The sequence below is a fragment of the Pleuronectes platessa genome, chromosome 6 (genome assembly GCF_947347685.1).
Source record: "Pleuronectes platessa chromosome 6, fPlePla1.1, whole genome shotgun sequence".
Classification (NCBI taxonomy): domain Eukaryota; kingdom Metazoa; phylum Chordata; class Actinopteri; order Pleuronectiformes; family Pleuronectidae; genus Pleuronectes; species Pleuronectes platessa.
The window spans coordinates 17,087,013-17,106,841 of NC_070631.1; the positions used below are offsets into that span (position 1 = coordinate 17,087,013).

General features: G+C 41.7%; 1 protein-coding gene across 1 annotated transcript in view; it reads left to right on the forward strand.

Annotated features, from left to right (window-relative positions):
- espn (espin) overlaps nucleotides 1–19,829 on the forward strand; it is a 37,919-nt gene that overhangs the window by 12,378 nt on the left and 5,712 nt on the right. The window contains exons 6-12 of the mRNA XM_053425145.1: nucleotides 394–583; nucleotides 1,141–1,451; nucleotides 5,596–5,754; nucleotides 8,347–8,578; nucleotides 13,306–13,479; nucleotides 13,902–13,994; nucleotides 14,112–14,266. Coding sequence (XP_053281120.1) covers nucleotides 394–583; nucleotides 1,141–1,451; nucleotides 5,596–5,754; nucleotides 8,347–8,578; nucleotides 13,306–13,479; nucleotides 13,902–13,994; nucleotides 14,112–14,266 — 1,314 coding nt within the window. The remainder of the gene's footprint in view (nucleotides 1–393; nucleotides 584–1,140; nucleotides 1,452–5,595; nucleotides 5,755–8,346; nucleotides 8,579–13,305; nucleotides 13,480–13,901; nucleotides 13,995–14,111; nucleotides 14,267–19,829) is intronic.

The window sequence follows — 19,829 nt, forward strand, 5'->3', positions numbered from 1 at the left end:
CACGTGTACGAGTTTGGATGTTCTCCCCATGTCTGCGTGTGTTTTCATGAGTCTCTCAGGGCACTCCGTCTTCCTCCCAAAGACATGCTGATTAGTGTGAAGTTAGGTGTAGACTCTAATTGCCCTGCTGTGTGACTGTGAGTGTGAATGGTTGTTTGTCTCTTTATGTAGGCCCTGTTATACACTGGGCCCAATGTCAGCTGGGAATTGCTCCAGCCCATAGGATAAGTAGTATAGATAGGGGAAGGATAATTACTTTTATAATGGCAGTAAAAGCAACTCAATTAAAAAGAACCAGACATATTTTTATAATAAGGAATTAATTGAGAATGAACAGATGTTCTTGTAGTTTGTATTAATGTGTAAATCATGTCCACTCACATCCTCTGACAGAGTGTCGAGCACCGTGTTTTGTCCCGGGACCCCTCGACCGACCTCGAGTACAAGCAGCCGGACTCGGGCCTCTCGTCCCCGAACACGACCATGCCCCCTGCCAGCCAGGTGGCACACTTTGACATCAGTTCCCCATCCAGCTCCCTGTCCAACTACGACTCAGCCAGCTCCAGCCAGTCCAGCACCGGGGAGAAGAGGAGCAGCCTGACGACGTCTCGAGGGCCGCCGGCTCAGCTGAACACAGCTGCACACACAGGTCGGAAACCTTTTACACTTAAGACTAGAACAGGTGAACCAACACAGTGACTGGAGACACACTTTGCCCAATGTTTTTCAATTTTGATTAATCAGTTAAGATTAAATGCTGAAGATCTCAACAGTAAAACACATTTCTTTTGCGCTCATAAAAATGTTGAAATGTGAAAAAAAGCTTTGCAGTTTGCAATCATAAATCCTCACTGGCTGTTTGTTGCACGCCTCAGCTAGTTACTGAAGCGGAGCTAACACCATGCAGCAGATTTGTTTCCAATTGTTCCAGGTCACAGGTGCATGATATACTGGTGCTGCACCCTAGTGGTCTGTGAAGGTTTGTTAAGGAAGGAGAGGTGGACCAGCCGTGTAACTCACATTTCTCACTCGAGTGGGAAAATGGAATGGAGTAAACGTTAAGCCATTTACTTAATGCTCTCAGTTGTTGAACATGTTTGGGTTCCTGTTATAAAACTCAGTCAGGTCTACAGTAAACATGCCAACATGGACTGTGTCTTTTCACAGGTGCATCAGAGTCGGCCATTTCTGACATGCAGGCATACATGGACATGCTAAACCCAGACATTGGCTCTGACGTGCTCAAAAAGGCTGAAATACCGGCCAATCCCACCACGAAGGCCCCGCCACCGCCGACCTACCCACCCCCACCTCCCCCACTGTCTCCTCCGCCGCCCCCGCCGCCTCCGGGCTACCCAGCACCCCAGCCCCCTAAGGAGCCGTCGTCCGCAGAGTTCCTGAAGGTCAAGAGCAACCTGCGGCATGTGGAGGGTAATGCCAGCAAGAAGGAGGTAAGGTGGTGGTGAGCTCCTACATGGACAGATGCACTGTACAGAGGAAGATTTGATATATAATGAGAAAGTGTTTCCTGGTCTTTCTCATATGGGACAATGGATGTCACATGACAGCATAACTTTAGTAGGCTTTGGTAGCAGTAACTTAAAATATGCACACATTAGTTTATTACAATTCTAGATATCTAGAGAAATAACATGAATGGAATGGAACAATCCGAAACAAGCAGGGGAAGCATGGTGTTCGGGATAAATTGGCCCTTGATGCCATATTCCCTTGTGTCTAATAAGCTGGGCTGTTGCTCTGATGTTTAACAATGTGCTTTGTCTGGGTGCCCACAATGATGTTATTGTGTTAGCGTAGTTAACAAGGCTAACGAGGATGCTCATTACCGTGACAGGCCTCTGGGTTGACACACAAAGGTTGTTGTGATGGGTTCGATCGTAATTCCAGTAATTAATCTGAATCTGGCCACGGATCACTCAGATCGCTTCGTGTAAAGAGCCGACCAGGAGGAGCAATTAAAAGTCAACAATAGTTGGGTGATGTGTCTTGTCGTTCAGTGCTGCTGTAAACTACTTTCAAACTGGATGTGAAGTTGTAATTCTAATTGAATTGAAGGACAACTAATCTGAGGGATCACTTTCACCTCATGAAGCATTTATTCTCTGATTGTGACCATGTGACATCTGTCCAACCCCATTGCTTTTTAGCTTCCGCCAAACACAACACAAGAAACAGAGGAGAGATATGTTTGTGCTCAGTTTTAAATCTTAAGTGTTTTTTATTTAAATTGCTTTTAAAAGTATAACAGAAGAAAACAATCGTTTTAAATTATTTTGTTATCTTTCTATGTAGTAAATATCAAATGCCACCTCCTTTAAAGCAGCCGAGTTAAAGTTAGTCAGTAAAGTATCATTTTCATGGCACACAGCCGCGGGCTTGTGAAAGGTTTCACAGTCATCCATGATTTATGGATATTCACTGTTGATATGGTGAACATATTTTCAATTAATAATTTACTAAGATATTTATTTTGTGTAAGTCTTTCACATAACTAAGTAGAAGGGAAGAAATAGGCTATAACAAATTATACCAAGGGACATAAAGTATGTAGGGGTGGTTGGAGAGGGGGACCCAAAAAACATTTTTTCCATCTTGTGGTTGGTCATTGGCTGAGAAAAAATAGAGAACCTCTGCAATAAAACGTTGGGTAGCAGCAGATCCAGCTGATTTGCAGGAGAAAGTCATTTGTTCAGACAAAACAGAGGCTGTAGGTATAGATCTGCCATGCAAAGCGTGCCTGGAGCTGTTAAAGTCCATCAGCAGCGTCATTGTCCGAGTGCTGCACGCATGCTCCATCAGCTACGTGGGAGAGACTTTAATTAGTGCCGCCCCCTCTCCTCTCTGTACCCAGGTGACCGACACAGGGCGCGCCCTCATTAACATTTTAACTCAGAGGAACACGCGCGCCTAGACACACACCATCAAGATCAGTGTGTACTATATACATTGGGAAAAACAATCTGCCTTGGGCGCCATAGTAACAGGGAACAGTAACCTCATCCAGGGACAGCGTAGATCAGAGAGATCAATCTCACTTTGATTCATTAAAAAGGAAGGAGTAGTTAACCTGATGAATGATGGTTTACGTCTAATAAGTAATAAGTGTTTTGTTTGTTTCTTTCCTCATTTGCCATTTGTATTAAGTTTGACTAAAGTCAAATGTTTCTTGTGATCCCTTAAATCTATTGTAGTCCCTCCAGAAAACTTGGACTGTAATAAGCATACTTTCAACCATTTGATAATATAATATAATAATCCTGGTGTGAGCGTGAGATTTGTGTACAGCCGGCCATGGAAACCAGGAAAACCAGGAACAGGAAATTTGTGTTTTGCATAAGAGGCATCGGGCACGGTTGGGGAGTGGTTTGTCAGCGGGCTCGTGGTGACATCATTGCAACTGCTGTGGACAGCCCGATAGGTTATTGATGAGGCCTGTGCGTAAAGTGAGAGGGCAGGTAGAGTGACAGGTGTAGCGCTGAGTGGGGAGGTGGAGACCACTGCTCTCGCTGCTCTGCTCTCGCTGCTCTGCTCTGTCCGGAGAGAGCCACAGGGGAGGATTTCTAACGCTAAGGTAAGATGTCTAAAGAGGACTAAATGGTTTTGTTTTTTCACTAAAGGCTAAAGTGATGTAGAGGAAGAAGATGCAGTAAAAATTACAGGTTTATTAGCAAATCTATGGCTTATCTCCAGCTTCTGAAGCTGTTCTGTTTGAGATGCTTAACGGCTATTTGAGTTGCATCTGTAATTTTTTTAATTGTCTGCTTTATCTCTGTTTTGATTGTTGAATTGTAAATTACTCTAACAGTCTACCTGTTATAGCATAACTATTAAATTCTGAGGCTTTTGCAAGACTGCATGTAAACGTAACTGAACCATGTCAAGCGGTAACAAGGATAAGTGATGTCATGTTCCATACAAGAACTATGTGAGAACAAATATTTAACATTGACTTTATGATGACAGACAAATCCACATAATGGAGGGGGGGGGGGGAAGCTTGTCGGTGTGTGTACGTCTGGGTGGGGGATGGGAAGGTGCCGCTTATATGCTTTGTGCATTTGCTATTGTCAGCCCACCTCCCCGAAGGATGACAATAAACCATCTGTAGCGCTCCCCTGCTCACATTACCCTCCCTCCTGATGAGTGCTGAGGGACCATTTCTTTGACAGCAGACATGAGTCAACAAAACCAACACTGGTTGATAAGAACTCAGAACACGACACCACAAAAGGAGGAGAGGTCAGGGGTCAGCTGTCAATTATTTCCCCACTGACGTTCACGCCAGACACCTGCTTGATGTCTGCGACTCTCTTTTTCGTGAGAAGTAATGACAGCAATTGTCGACTGAAGATGTAAATTAACTGAGATTTGAAAGTCAAAGTGACTTTACATTTTCTTATGCTGACTACATAAAGATCCTTGTAGTTGACATGCTTGTAGTTGACAGTTTTGAAGGTTACTTTTTCAAAATATATTGAAAAACATTTACACATAATTTTGTGATATATATTGTTAGGGGAAGTACTTTCCTGGGAAAAGGTTTCATGCAAAGTTTATTTTGCAGAATAATAAATGCAAATGCAATGCTTTTTGCATTAGCAAAACTTCCATAGATTGACTTGAAGTCAATGTTAGGCAAAATACAAAAAATGGAAAGTGAGCTTATTCACTGCTCATGCCGGGGAACCCGGAAATATTTAAGGTCAGATCTAAAAGCAGCAAACAGTGAAGACTCTGCCTTGACAGAAATGTTATATTCATTCTAGATGTCAGAGCCAAGTAAGAGTGCTCAACTAAAACAGCCGAGTTAACGACCTCTGACCCCGCTCTGTGGACAGAGGGGTCTCTCTTACATCGGACCTAAAGCTGCATGTGTGTAGTCTTAACATGAAACATGCTACATTTTTACTTGAACTGAATCAAAGCCTTGTTCTCTTATTCAAATAAAGCTGCTTTGGTCACACGAGAGAGCTAATCCAACAAAACCCACTAAGAATATTTCACAGTGTGGTTTCACAATAAAAGGTTCACCGCAAAAGCAGCATTCAATCCATAGAAATCCATTTCCCACTTTTTTATGATTCTGTTCGCTTGCTATAAGATTTCTTATAAATATTATGTATTTTTTTTAAATAAATACAGAATGAACTATATATTACTGAATAAAATGTAACTAATTGCTGTTTTGCATCGTGAACTTCCTGAATTTCAAATTTAACATCCTATTTCCTGTAATGAAAAGAAATGTTCATTGTGTGTAGTCATTTTACCCTGGGTTGTAAATATGAAATATTAATGATTAATCTGCTGTTTGTTTGGATTGTGGATCCAAAACTATCATGAGACATATGATTCCTGTGAATCCTCCCATTTCAGAAGCTGAAACCAGGGAGCTAATCAAACAACAAAACATATAATAATTCATTGGATTGATGTCTTTACACAAATCTCTTTCAAATAATTTTTGGGATAACTGGGGGGAAAATTGATCAAATACAGACTAGGTGGAGCCAAAGCCTTTTAAAGTAATTTATAACTGCCTTTTTACATTTGTTATCTTTATCTCTGTAGCAGCTCACCACTGGAGAAAACCACGAGAAGCTGCGGCGCGTGGATTCAAACAGGAAATCACGGAGCTTCAGCAAGCAGCCCAGTACTGGGGACTACTATAAGACCCTGGGCAGCGACACGACAGAGTCCCACGAGAGCAAAAGCATGGCGCCGAATGAAGAGGTACGAAAGGTCTCTAGCACAGCATCAGGTTCATTAAGTAGAGTAAGTACAGTGGCATTGAAAACTATCGGTACCTGGGGTCAAAGATTATGTAACTGTGAGAAGCTAATTAAATTAAAGATTACCCAAATTCCAAGAGGTGTAAAGTGAAGGGTGATACTTTACTTTAATATCTACATTACAGTTTCAAAATAACAACTAAAGCCAAAGTGGTCAGTACTGAGATTCAGCCACTTTCACAGCCTGAGCACCTTCTTTTTTAGAAGCCAAGACTCCTTCAGTTCTCGGGAGGATTTTTATTCTGGTCTTTCTTCATAAAGCCTGAGATTCTTGCCTCTTGAAGTCATCCATTGTGGATTTATAGGTGTAGTTAAGACCATGATGCTCGTTTCATCTTCAGCTTTTTGCAGATCTGTTATGTTTACTTCCAGAAATTGCTGGTATGCTCCTTATGACTCAGGCTGTAACCAAACCCTGCCAGATCACGTCTCATGCTAAACAAGTGGAAAGGGGTTATTTTCATGAAGCTCTGCACTAGTTTAATTTCATCATTCCACAAATACATCAGGCTGGTTTTAGATCCCTGTGCAAACAGCACTTCACTTTTCGAAAAGATGATGTTGAAACACTGTGTACTATGTGTATCCACTGGGAAACAAAACTACATCATCTCACAAAGTCAATTGTACGATCACTGTGATGTGCTGCAGCTTAATTCAGGGCAGCGACTGATTCCAGACAAGGATTGATATTGTGTTTTTGCTTTTCTTTTTAACTGCTACATTTCACAGTTAATTTAAACTTTACTATCAAACAAACCATGAATTGTAAATTGCAAGACAATCATATATGGGCTCTAATTCAAAGGAGGATGTTGGTATAGGTTTTTAATCTGGTTACCAACAACAACTGCCCTTGTTTCCCGGTTAGGGGTTGTGTGGGCGGCTCAGCTCCTGACAAGGTGCCTTTTCAGGATTAGGTTTGGCCTGGTGATGGCATGTTGGCATTAGGTTACCCATCGGACTGCTTCACTATTTGCCTGTTCATTATGCTACTCGGCATGTTACGTAATCTTGTGTCTTCTTGAGCTTTTGTTTCCCACCTGATGCAAACTACCCCCTCATTTCCATGGCCTCTTGAGTCACCACTCTGCTGTGTAAACTTTGCAAGAACCTACGACAGAACCAAACCAACAATTACATACAGAGCAGCAGGGAGTCAATAACCAGAAAATATACGATCTCTTATTTTTTTCTTGGGCTAATGGTCTGTTTCCTGCGTAAGTGTGCGTTAGTCCCAGCTCGTGATATTCTTATGATTTGTTGAATTAGTTTCTCTTATCTTGAATTGAGATCTCTGAGCTGCCATTTGTTGCTGTTAATCTAGAATTTATTAACACGTTTGGACAAAATACAACATTACTAGTAAAAATAAACATTTGTTTTTGAGTGTAACCTCAATGATTCTTCAAAGAAAAATGTCTGTCCATGACTTCAGGTGTTCCAAGGTTATTGGTTTGAGCCTGCTTGCTGCTACATGCCAGCACAGGCATCTGAATGAAGAGAGTCTGTTAGATTGTCATCAGTGTCCCAGGGGATTATAATCTCCTGGGTATCAGGGGTGGGGGTGTTCAGGGTGATACGGAGTATAATCCACATTTAGCCAATTAAAGCCTCAGTGGGGCCTTCCTGGTCTCAGAGGCACCGCGGCAGATGGACGGGCTAATCGACAGGAGCAACGGCACGTGCTGCCAAGACCCATCTGGACATGCCCCCCCCTCCCCAGGTCCCTGGGGGGTATGAAAAGTAAAGGGGGCAACAATGATGAGCACGCGTCTGAAGAATACAGGAGGGGCGGGGTCGAGTTAAACGTCACGGCCTATTAACTTGCATCCAACGGGGGGGGGTTATGGCACGCTTCAGAGTGTGTCAGACGCGTGCAGGCTGGGGGAGTGGAGGGCGTGGGGGTTAAAGCACTATCACTTGCAGTGACAGATGGTGCCTTCTCACAGTTTTGCCTGTGAATATCCCCCAGGAGATTAGGTCATATTAGCGTCATTATTAGCAACAGGGTATTATGTCTTTATGGGTTGATTAAAGACGGCAGGAAGCAGAGGGAAGGGGCTTCTATTGTGCTGCGTACATCTGTCACAGTCAACAGGCGCTGTGCAAGAATTTAATGATTGCTCAGCCCAGCAGGAGCGTGAGCTGGCAGGCCAATACAAGCAGGGAAACCAACTCAATGTCACTGTTCATTTATTTGTTTTTAACGTGTGAATAAAATTTAAAAAAAACAATCGTTAATGTTTTAATAATATAAACACTGACCAATTAAATGCAAAATTCACATTAATTACAAGGAGCAAAACAATTCAGATTTGGGATTTTAATTAAGCATCAACATTCAAGTGTTTCTTTAAAGTGAAGCGCATGGTGCACCTGTCTCATCCCTGTTAGCAGTGACCAGACAGGGGACAACAGAGAAATATAATTAATGTGGTTGCTAGCAGAGACCCAGCAGGGGTTACTACAACAAGTGAATGGGTATAAAACATGACGGACTAATTCTGCCCCCGTCGCTCCCTCTCTCCAGGGCTCTGTGTTACTGGAGGAGCCAAACGACAGCCCCGCCCACAGCTCTGAGAATGGCACCACGGAGGAGTCGGCCCCGCCCCCACCTCCACCACCTCCACCGCCTCTTCCCCCAAACAACCCTACGCCAACCCCCCCTCCACCTCCTCCACTGCCCCCAGAGATGCCAACCAGCCAGAGTAACGCCGGTTCCAGCTCCACCAACCAGCGACGCCCATCTTCATCATCAGGAAGTGAGTGTTCCCAGAAGATTTCCCCCTCCATCCTTTCATTTTTGGGTTTCCCTTTATTTCCTACTTGTTTTCCAAGGCTAAACATATATTCACAACACATTCATGGATATTTTTTCTAATGAACATTGTTCGACAATTCATAAAATGATCATGGGCACATGTTAATCTCGTTGGGTACAGATGAGTTGAGTCTGACCCTCGCATCCTAAATAACAGATTATAAATTAATGATGTTGGGTTTAGATTACCCTGACAACTGGTTTAGTGTTCAGCCATTTCCTTAAGTGCCCTGTTGTCCTGGATGCTGCTGTCCGACAGTGAACAAGGTTGTTTTAGATACAGGGAATTATTAACTGTGAGATATTGTGTTTTTGTTAAGTGGTTAAAATGAAATGTAAAAGAGACCGTGAATCTTGAGAAAGTGCATGGCTGAAGAATAATGGGGTGAAATGTGGCAGTTTGACCAAAAACACAAAAATGTATTCAAGAATTTCCCCCAATGGGATTTGAGGATTAACATATTTAGTAGAATGCATGTCTTAAAATCAGTGATCCCTGCTCAAATTAATTTGATTCACCTGGCCGACATACCACAAAAAATATTCTGCCCTGTTCTAGCTAATAGATAATTAATCAATAGTTAAAAGCAATACATTCTATAAAAAAAGAAAAAGCCAATTCAGCACATTGGTGTGAAGGACACATAAGAAATCTACATAACTTTGTTTACCCAACCACAAATAAAAACATCATTCAAAAACATTGGGTCTGTGTAACTGGTGCTCAGACGTCAAACAACAGTATCATGCTGACTGTTGACTGTGACACAAGCTAAAAAAAAAAAGGCTGAACAATAACTCAATAATTATTGCAACAAAATCTTAATCAATAGAAATATTTAAAAAAAAGTCCAGCATTTATCAATAGACTGCTGATGCATTTTGCAGAGAGGAAATATGATCCATAATTGATCTACCTCATAATTATACAATTTTTAACTGTTTGTCAAGTGTTTGTCTTTCTAAATCTAATCCCCCCCCCCCCCCCCCCTATTAACCATTTAATATACATCCCTTCTATCTGCATGTTCCCTCTTTCACCTTCTCCATTTCCACTTCTTTCTCTCCCATGTTTTTGGTTTGTTTGATTTCTTTTTGCATGCCATGGTTTTTCCTCACTGCTGCTTCGTCAAGGTGGGGCTATATCCGCCTCTCAAGCAGAGGGAGCGGCACTCAGACAGATGAAGAGTAAGTACAGACTGTCAAGCAGTCTTTCATCTAAATCGGTTCATTCAGTTTCAGCTTGTACATCACATTTAACAACAGGCCTCCACACTTTCCTTACATGATATAAGACCGTAGAAGTCTTTTGACAGTGTGTCGTTGACTGATATCAAACAGCAGTGAATCAACTTGTGTACCCAGCTTGTTAAAGCAACAAGTTGTTCTTCTAAGAAAAATAATATTTCACTGGAAGTGTTGGGTTTTCATTTCCAATAGGAGAAAAAGCCCTTTGTTCAAAATAAATAGAGCCGTGTAGATAGCCTGACACACAACATGGCTCAGCAGACAAAAGAACAACCCCTACAGGAAGAAGCTAAATCACCATTAAGTCAACAAGTGAACACCACAATAACTTTCAACAAACCACCACAACCCAACATAGCTCATCTAAACTGTGGCTATAGTTTAAATCATGTTCCCAATACAACTTATAATGTTCTGTGTCTAAATATACTTAAATATAAAAATGGCCATCACAGTAAGATAACTTCTAGTGGACAACACATTACAAGATACATTATTCAACTAATTTATAGTAAGAAATTTTTTTCCCCTTAAAATAAGGTTTTCAAAGTTTCCAGTTAAATCGTGGCATTAATTAAGCTGTAAATCCTTAATATGGGCATCTTTTTACAATCTATGTTTTACACTTTGTTTGCTAAATATCCCATTGTGTCATTAATTTATGTTCCCACTGCTGCCTAATGGCAGGAGAGCAATTAAACACTTAAAGAGCAGTGTATGTTCAGTAATGGCATGATTTGTGCTGCACCGTTAATCAGGTCATAAACAGGCAGTTAGGTGGTCATAAAATTAAAAACAATCAACACATCCAAGTGCTGAAGAAGAAGCTCAGATAATGAGACAACAGCAACAAAACAGGTGGCAGAGAGAAAATGCTGTTTCCACATCGTGAATGGTTCGAAGCCTTATTGTTTTCTATTGATCCGAGGAAAGAGGATTGCAGTTTTTATATTGTACAGGACGCATCTTTATGTTAAGCACTAAAGAGGAGCTAGTGCTCTCTAATTACATGATTAGTTCTATAGCATTAACAAGGTTATAAACAGGCAGTTAGGTGGTTGTAAAATTAAAAACCACCGACACATCTGAAAGCTCAAGATGAGTTTACAGCTCAGATGCTTATTGAGACGGAGGCAACACACCAGGTGGCAAATATAAAATGCTGCAGGACTGTAATGGTTAGAGGTCTAAAGCTATTGTTCTGCACCGATTAACAGAATAACGTGGATCCTACTTTTATTACGAGACATTTACAGAACACAACAATATTTTACTGCTTTACGACGATACCGCTGTAAAGAGAAGCAGCAGCTTGGCTGCTCTTTAAGTTTTAACCCAGCACAAAAAAAGATTGTGCTGTGATGTCCATCGTGAGAGGCCATTTGTCAAATAATCTTGTGACATGTCACAGCTCCACCCACCTCTACATTCAATGTGACAGACCTGCTAAGTACACACCACTAGCCCAAACAGAATCTAACTCACACACATACATAGCCTTTGACTTCAGAAACACATGCATATGAAGGTGTATTGAAACTGGTGTGAGCTCACCAGCTTGAGTGCAGTTTAACTTTCCAGTTTTACACATCAAACGGTGGATACTCACGGGCCTGGCAGAAGGTAGGCTCTTTATAATGCCTATAGTTTCAGTTGCACTTTCTATGCAATTATATTTCATGCAATAACAGTTTTACAACACTTTGCTCTCACGCAATTCATCTGGCAATGAAGATTAACCGAACAATTTAACTTGCTGACTGAGCATTGAAGGAGCTGTCACATGCTCTAAAACGATGTCAGGGTTCAACGGTTGTTTCTTTTATCTGCAACCCTTTTACCAGCCAAGGTGTGAGTGTGTACAAGTGCTTATAGATATAATGGATGTATAATGTGTAATGGAAGTTGTTCACTAGTCTCTCTCCCTTTCTGTAATCCAGTAAATATGAGGCGAGACTGTATGCTTGTCATCAATGCATGTGTGAGTCAGTTGTGTGTGAGGTTTATTGTGGAGTGGACTGATCCAGTAGGGTGGACTAACGAGCTGGGGATTGAAGGGCAACTTTGTGTGTGTGTGTGTGTGTGTGTGTGCGTGTGTGCGTGCTAGCATGCAGCTGACTGAATTTGTCAAAGTGTGCGCGTGCGCATGTGTGTTAATTCCTGGCCGGCTTGCCATTGGCTCGCTGTCACTTTCAGTTACTGGTGATTCCTTTAGATTTCCCCCAACTGTGATGATGGTTCTTTAATAGAAAGCTGGTCTCTCCTCCCCGAGAGAGAGAGAGAGAGTGAGAGAGAGCGAGAGAGACAGAGAAAGGGAGAGCGAGGGAGAGTTAGGAGGGGTGGCAGGCTAGCAAAGCTCTATGTCCTGCAAGACCCCATTGTGGTCGCCTCAACAGGGAACATTTTTACGAGTGGACTTTATTCCCCAAGATGAGAGATCAATGAGGCATTGAAGAATTTCAATTCTTTGGAGGTTCACATTCAAACAGGTGAGGTACTGTAACTGTTGGATCTTGGTGTATGTATGTGTGAAATATAAATGTTGTATAAATAAACATGTAGCTGCTATAATGTTTGATTTACATGGTTGATTTGAATATTTTACAGTACATATAAAAGTTAGAACTTATATAGATTAAATAGATTTTTTTAGAAGATGAAAGCTCAGCTGTAGCTGATCTGTGTATATTAAAATTGAGCCAAACTAGATCGAGATTAAGCGCCGCCTCTCTTTGGACTCACTGTAGTGAAATGATTTTGCATTGCTCCTTCCCATCTTATCCTGGCTCAATGCAACCGCGGACTGATTCACCGGTTCATTTGCAAAGTCAGTATCATCAATTGAGCTGTAAATCCTTCATATGGACGCCTTTTTTTACAATCTATGTATTATACTTTGTTGGCCAAATATCCAATTGTGTCATTCATGTTCCAACTGCAAATTATTACAGTTTGTTCAATTTAAATGTATCAAGTCACACAATTGAGAACTTTAATTTGAGAACTGAATCCAATTGTGGTATTTTTGCTAAGTTGGTAAACAATTTTATTTTTTCAGTGTATTCTGTTGTTTGCTAGCTGGTAGACCCTTTTGATTAACCCTAAGATGGTCAATTTCAGAGGAAAAGAAAAGGTAGAAAAGTAAATAACATAATGAAGCTAAACAAATCTGAAAAGAAACATTGAACGTATCCATGAGACAGTGGCTCAGTACACCACAGTGACCTCCCATGACTGTCCAATCTGCTCCAGGTCAGCATTGTTACCTGCCTGATCGGATGAAATATTTAACACTGAAATGCCACCCAACCCCTCTCACACTCCCTCTTCTTCAGCGAGTCTCCCTCTCCCTCTCTCTCACTCCATTCCTTCTCTCTGTCTACCTGGTTTCACTTTTCTGCTCTGTCCTTTTGTCTGCAGGTACCAAATCTTTCAACATGATGTCCCCCACTGGCGACAACTCGGAGCTGCTGGCAGAGATCAAGGCAGGAAGGAGCCTGAAGCCCACACCTCACACTAAAGGCTACACCACTGTCTTCTCCAACAGTGGACCCACGGGCAACAATGTAGGTCCACAGCCGTCTCCCACAACTGATGATACATTTATGTAACATCCACTTTTAGAAACGTAGGCATCAGATGATCTGCAAAGAAAAACTCTACTTGCAATACTTTTGCAAAACATACTGCATACGTCCTTCTAAATGGCGCATAACCATTATGGTTGTCATTGGTCTCTTAAGGCCAAGGAGTAACTGGTACTTCCTGAAGAGGCGACATGGTCAGCATGGTCCACGCAAAATGTAGCATTAACCTTCGGCTTAGTAAAGGATGTTTAAAAGATAGATCACCCCTCTCAGGAAACTAATTCATGTATCGCAATCAAATGAATCCTCTACATCATGTGACATTAAATGTACCCAGCAATGCTTGGTAACGCCTGCGGTTGCTTAAGACCCATTTTTCTCTGTGTATCTTTGTTCTTATTTTCCTCCAGGGTAACGCTTCATCTCCACCAGAGACACGCACATCTAGCCCACCAGCCAAACCATCCTCTCCCCCAGCATCCAATACGCCTGTCACCTCCCCACCCACCACCCCAAGTCCCAGTCCTAGTCCTACAGGCTCTGGATCTGGCAGAAAATTATCGTCCACTGCGAGCTACGAGCAGCTGCCCTCTAATTCTGTAATTAATGGGAACAGTGGTGGTGGTGGTGGCCCCGCAGGAGCAGAGTCGGGACGGAAGACGAGCCTCGCTGACGTGGAGGCCCTAGTGCCTACTCATGATGAACAGGGAAAAGCAATACCTGAATGGAAGAGGCAGGTGATGGTGCGGAAGCTTCAGGTCAAGATCCAAGAGGAGGACGAGCACAAGCGCAAGGTAGGCATGGAGCCGCAAGGCTTCACTAAAGTTCTAGATATTTTGTTGTGTCTTAGCTATCCCCATTTGTGGTTCTTAAATTTGAAATGCTCTGTGAACTTAGTGGCTTCATTGAGTTTGAATAATTACCACCACAAAGGGGATAACGGGAGTTTGGATTTGAGTGTGGTCTTTTGTGATTTTAAACAACAAAGTTGTATTAGTATGTTTTTATTATTCATGCATGACATAGGTTTAGTTTGTTTTGTTGTTGTTAGTCAGCCAGTTATTTGAGGGTGAAGTCAAGAAACGTACATTTTCATTTGGTGCCAATGCATGACAGCTGAGGGAGATAGTTGTTGTCAAATGAGCAACAATTAGGAACTTACTGCTTTTTGAACATTTTTGCACGTTAATTGCCACAACCTCTGTTATTCTCTTCATCAAAACAAATACAAGGGCCTAAGTTACCCATTGTTTCAGTCAAATATGAAAATGTCATAGCTTTGTATGTTTGATGCAGTGGCATCATTAGAAGTATGAAACTAATCTGAACACAAAGTATTTAGTCATCCACATCTTTACCAATCGCTTGAGGTTATATTGGACGTAGTTCTCTGACTGTAGACATGTGCTCACTAAGTTAGTTCTTTGTTTTTTTTGCATGCTTATTTTTTTATATTTATTGAACAGACTTTTTGGATTGCAGTGAAATGAATACTTGGCTACAGTGCCCATCATATCATTAACACACTTGGCGTACGGACACAGTGTGGGCTGGTGTTTGATGGGAGTTTTGCGGCTTCAAGTTGTTACATGCCGATTCAGTGGTGTGATGCCGGACCCATTCACACTACAGGTCAACCACTAATAATAACAATAATGAAAGAATATTGATAATTTTACCAACTACATTTGTTCACTACTGTTAAATTTGCAAAATATTTCATAGAAAATGTACATTATTTGTATACGTTTTTTCGAAAGCAGATCAGGACCTTAGTAATTCTACATCATCCAGAAAAACATTGTTACATTGTCCTCTCTCGGTTGACAGTTTCCACTCATGCACCTTTAGTGACAGTGTTTTCCTGTCACTGTTGGGTGTGGACTGAAGTGTGTCTGTCAGCTGCACTTGTGCCAGTACCAGACCGTGATGTCACACTGCAGTGTGACATCATGTTTGGGTTGCAGACCGAACATGCAGCAAGATAAAATTATCCCCTGCTTGATATCAGTAGATACAAAATTCTCAGCATGTTCAAAGTCACTCTTTTAAAAATGAAAAACTGAAAATAAAGAACGAAAACTAGGGGAAACTAGGTGATTGAGCAAATATAGATGTAAACATTTCTCATAGTCCATTGCCTAAACAAACATAATATAATCTTGTAACTTAAATCTAAATTCTACATATCTACAATATAAATAGTAGCTTTTAATGTTCTTTCACTCAAAATAACTGTATGCAGATTCATGAATTTTAATGAGGCAGTGCCATTGCACCACTAAATCCATGTAAAACCTGTGTGTGAGGATGGACTTGCACTGAAGCATGTATTCACACCAGGAAGTGAGAGCTGAAGAAACCTTCCCTCCTTCCCCTGTTTCTTGTCTTCTGGTCTCCTTTGACCTCTGATTTAGTTTGCGGCAAGTGGACACTACCAGCCTCAGGAATGGCACTACTCCCACATCCACAATGCCATTTTGGGCCCATTTGGGGAACTGATGACAGAGGCTGACCTAAATCGTATTGAGAAGCAAATTGAGAACCTCCAGGTCATGCACAAGGTGTCAGAAGTCGAAAGGGAGCTGGAAGAATTAGAGCATGAGCTGCACCAGCTCCTACCAGTTTCTGCTGCCCTCCACCAAGGGCACTTCTCAGTTAATCCAAAGCAGGTGCATGGCCAAGCTGAAGATCTTCCAGCCTGGTGCAGTAAGATTTCCACACTGCTCAAGAGTATGGCCATTCTTCTTGCCACGCTGGGGGGGAAAGAGATAGATATCTTGGATCTTATATGTCCAGTTTATTCTCAGGAAGAGGCAAGGAGTTTGAGCATAGGTCAGTCTGAAACAGCAGGATCAGCTGCTGCTGGATTTATTGGACGGTCTCAGTCCTTCTCAACAAGAGAGGACGTGGAGAACGAGATAAAGCAGTGTGGAGTTTCAGTGAAGAACCTCAAGGCCAATTATGAAATTCAGGATCAGTCACCGTCTGCAGACAACAAAGCAAATAGGGTATACAAACGTAAGAGATCCCTCCCTATGGTCAGCGAGTCTGCTCCAGAGACAATTCAGGAAGCTGTCCCTTGTTCCTCTGCTACACTCCTTGAATCTAATAACAATGGACATTTCCCCTCAGTGGAAGAATCGGTCTTACAAATGGTGGAAGAACCTGTTATCGTTGCATCTCATGCTCCTCGGACGTATGCCCCTCATGAGATAATGGCTCCAACTAACATTGAACAGTTCAATCAGGTTCTTTCTGCAGACCCTATTTTAAATAATGGCCAACTAACAAGAACCTTGGAGGTGCAGACAGATCTCAGCTATGTCCAGGAATGCATTGAAATGAGGAAAGAGAGGATCGTATTCTTGTTCCTCGAGCACTGGCGCAAGTACACCATCTCTGAGTCTTACCGGACTAAATATGCAAGCAGGAGAGGAAATCATTTAGATGTGGGCTTGGAGGACTACAACCAATTCAGTGCCCAGATGGGTCCGGAGATACACAGTGAAGATGACAAACTCCTCCTTTTCATGAAGTCAAAGCAAGTAGTAGGGAATCTGATCGGCCACTGGAGAACAATCATGAGTCAAGTGCCCACACGCCAGATCCGCAGGCTGAGTCGTGCCCAGATGATCTACTGGCCAGAGCACTTCTTGCCACACATTAATGGGTCACCTGTGGGTTACGAAAGCCTAACACTCGACCTTTTCATGCTTGGATACTTCCAGTTGCTGGAGATGAACATGTCTCGCAGTGAGCGCAAATTCCGCCACCTTTTGTGCTATGAGATGTTTGACCGTCTAGGGAGCCATAAATGGGAGATTATACGGCAGTTTCACAAGGAGGTCATGGAAGAAATTGAGAGAGGGAAGCGAGACTGGCCCGACGGTTTTGAAGACATTAAGTTGAAGTATTTTGGAGACTGTGATGAGGGGGGAGGTGTAATGACCGCTTCTCTGTATTGTATGTCTCCTGAAATGCCCATCATGGCAGCCCAGGAATCACTTCCTCCCCCACCTTCGCATCCTCCACCTCCTCCGCCACCAACCCATCCTGCACATCCGCTTCCAAACCAACAGTCTACTCCACCTGCGCTACCTGCCCCACCAAACCCATCAGATGGGCTACCATCATCACCTGCTGCAACTCAGGACGGTGTATCTACTAATGGCCAGTGTGTAGAGCAGAGAACCCTGAAAACCTCAACAGAGGACAGCGCTCAGGGGAATGTGAAATCCAGTCAGCAGATGTCATCAAGTGAGACGGTGGTTTCTAATGGAAATAGTTCAGTCCAGGATCATATACAGAGCTCGACAACTGGAACTGTACAAAAAGCTGACACAACAGCAAAAGCTGAGACAACACAGGATAAAACAGAAAGCTTTCCACCTGTTACTGTTAAAATCATAGAGGAACCTCATGTTGATAAACCTCCACCAAGAGATGAACTTAATGGAGACTCAATTAAAGTTATCTATGAGCTAAAAGAGTTCAGCAACGAAGAGATCATCAGATACATTGACCGAAGCTTTGCTTTTTGGAAAGAAAAGGAGGCTGAGCTTTTTGATATTTAACATCTCTGGATTTGGGCTTGACTAACAGCTCAGTTCACCTGTACGACCAAAGAGAGAAGAACAGGACCAGGGAAAACGGATGTGCACGGTGGAGTATGCTGAGGGAGGAAACTAAGCTGGTGTATTCGCGTTTAGTCAACATAAGGGACTTAACTACAGTGAAGCAAAGAGCATCCACTTAGCTGTGCTGACTTTTCATTTGCATTTGCCCTAAGTGGATGAAAAGATAGTAGAGTATGATGTCAAAAGACACAGATTTGCTGCAACCATTTCATTCTGAATCGTGTCGAACCGACAGCTTTTTGAATCTAGCAGGCTCAATTGCCATTGCACACTGCTTATGGGAAAGCAAGTTTTTAAAGCTGAAGATTTGCCATTGCAAATGCCAAGTGCATTGTTTATCCTTATTATTTTTGATTGTCTGTTTAATGAAGCACATAACTTGGCTTGAATCATTCACATTGCATTTCCTGTTGAGATCACCACCTCTGAAAGGCAAGCAATCACTTCACAATTCAACTCAGAGCTTCTACAGCTGCTCGAGATGAAATGGTGACGGTTTGATTAAGTGGTATTATTACTTTAAAGTGCACTTTGTTGCTTGACTCACATTCAATGAATCTAGGTCTTCAGTTGCTTTGTGGGAGTTTAAGTTACTTAGTGGGACACAAATCGCCCTAGTTTAACAATACAATGTGTGCCTTTCAGTATACATTCCAAAGATTAGCACTGTGGTAAATGCAAGGCCCTTTGTTACTTTTAACATTAGTACTTCAGAACTTAACAATTACAAATTTATATCAAATGGAATAATTTCTGTGACTTAAACATCAAATTAAGAGTTTGTATATATCTCATCCCATCATTTTGTTACTCCAATTGTTGTGATCTTAATTTAATTTGTGGTCTTTTATTATTTGATTTCTACATTGCTGGATCTACTATTGTTAGAAATAAAGTTTGTTGACATTTTTTGTGATTATAAACTTTCACTAGTTCTTTCCTACATAATTCTACACTAACTGTTGGGGGTTACTCTCGTGATGAACGTTTAATTTACCTGACTGGATGTAAATCCAAATTAATATATGTCATAACATGTTGTTTTCTATCTTGGAGAAAATCCAAACAATCAGCCCTTGTACCAGTAAAAGGGTCACTTTCAAGCATCAAGCTCTTTTATGTGTAATCCTCCACTGCGACATTCGTAGCAGTCAAGAACCACAGTCTTCTCATAGGGCCTGTGCAGAATCAAGATTACCTTCAAATAACCCTCTTAGCACCCCCCGCTGTCATGCTATCCGTGGCTTACAGGAGCCATAAGGAGGTTACAGAGAACCTTGATCAACTCACAGCCGGGAAAGGAAGGGAGTCAGCTGGTAAACTTAAAGGTATATTTATAGATTTGTATTTATGTAAAGCATTTGTGTCAGATTTGCTGAATGTAACCAGCACACCAAAGAGTGTGAGGTGACAATGGAGTTATACAGTGTAAGTTATGTCTAGTCAAGGTACTAAGTCCAAGTCTTGAGGAAGATTAGCAAAAGAACAAATAAAAACAAATTAAAATTGTCTATTAATTAAAGAGATACTGCTAATCCTGATATAACTGTACTGCTAATTGAATTCTCTGTCCACTTCAACAGGTGTCCAGACCATACAGGCCTATATTCATTGTATCTTTTATACAGTTATCTTACCAGTACAAAATAGGTATTACCCTGCTGTTTATCATTGATTCAAATTAGATTTGTCCTAAGGTATGAACAAATTATATTCA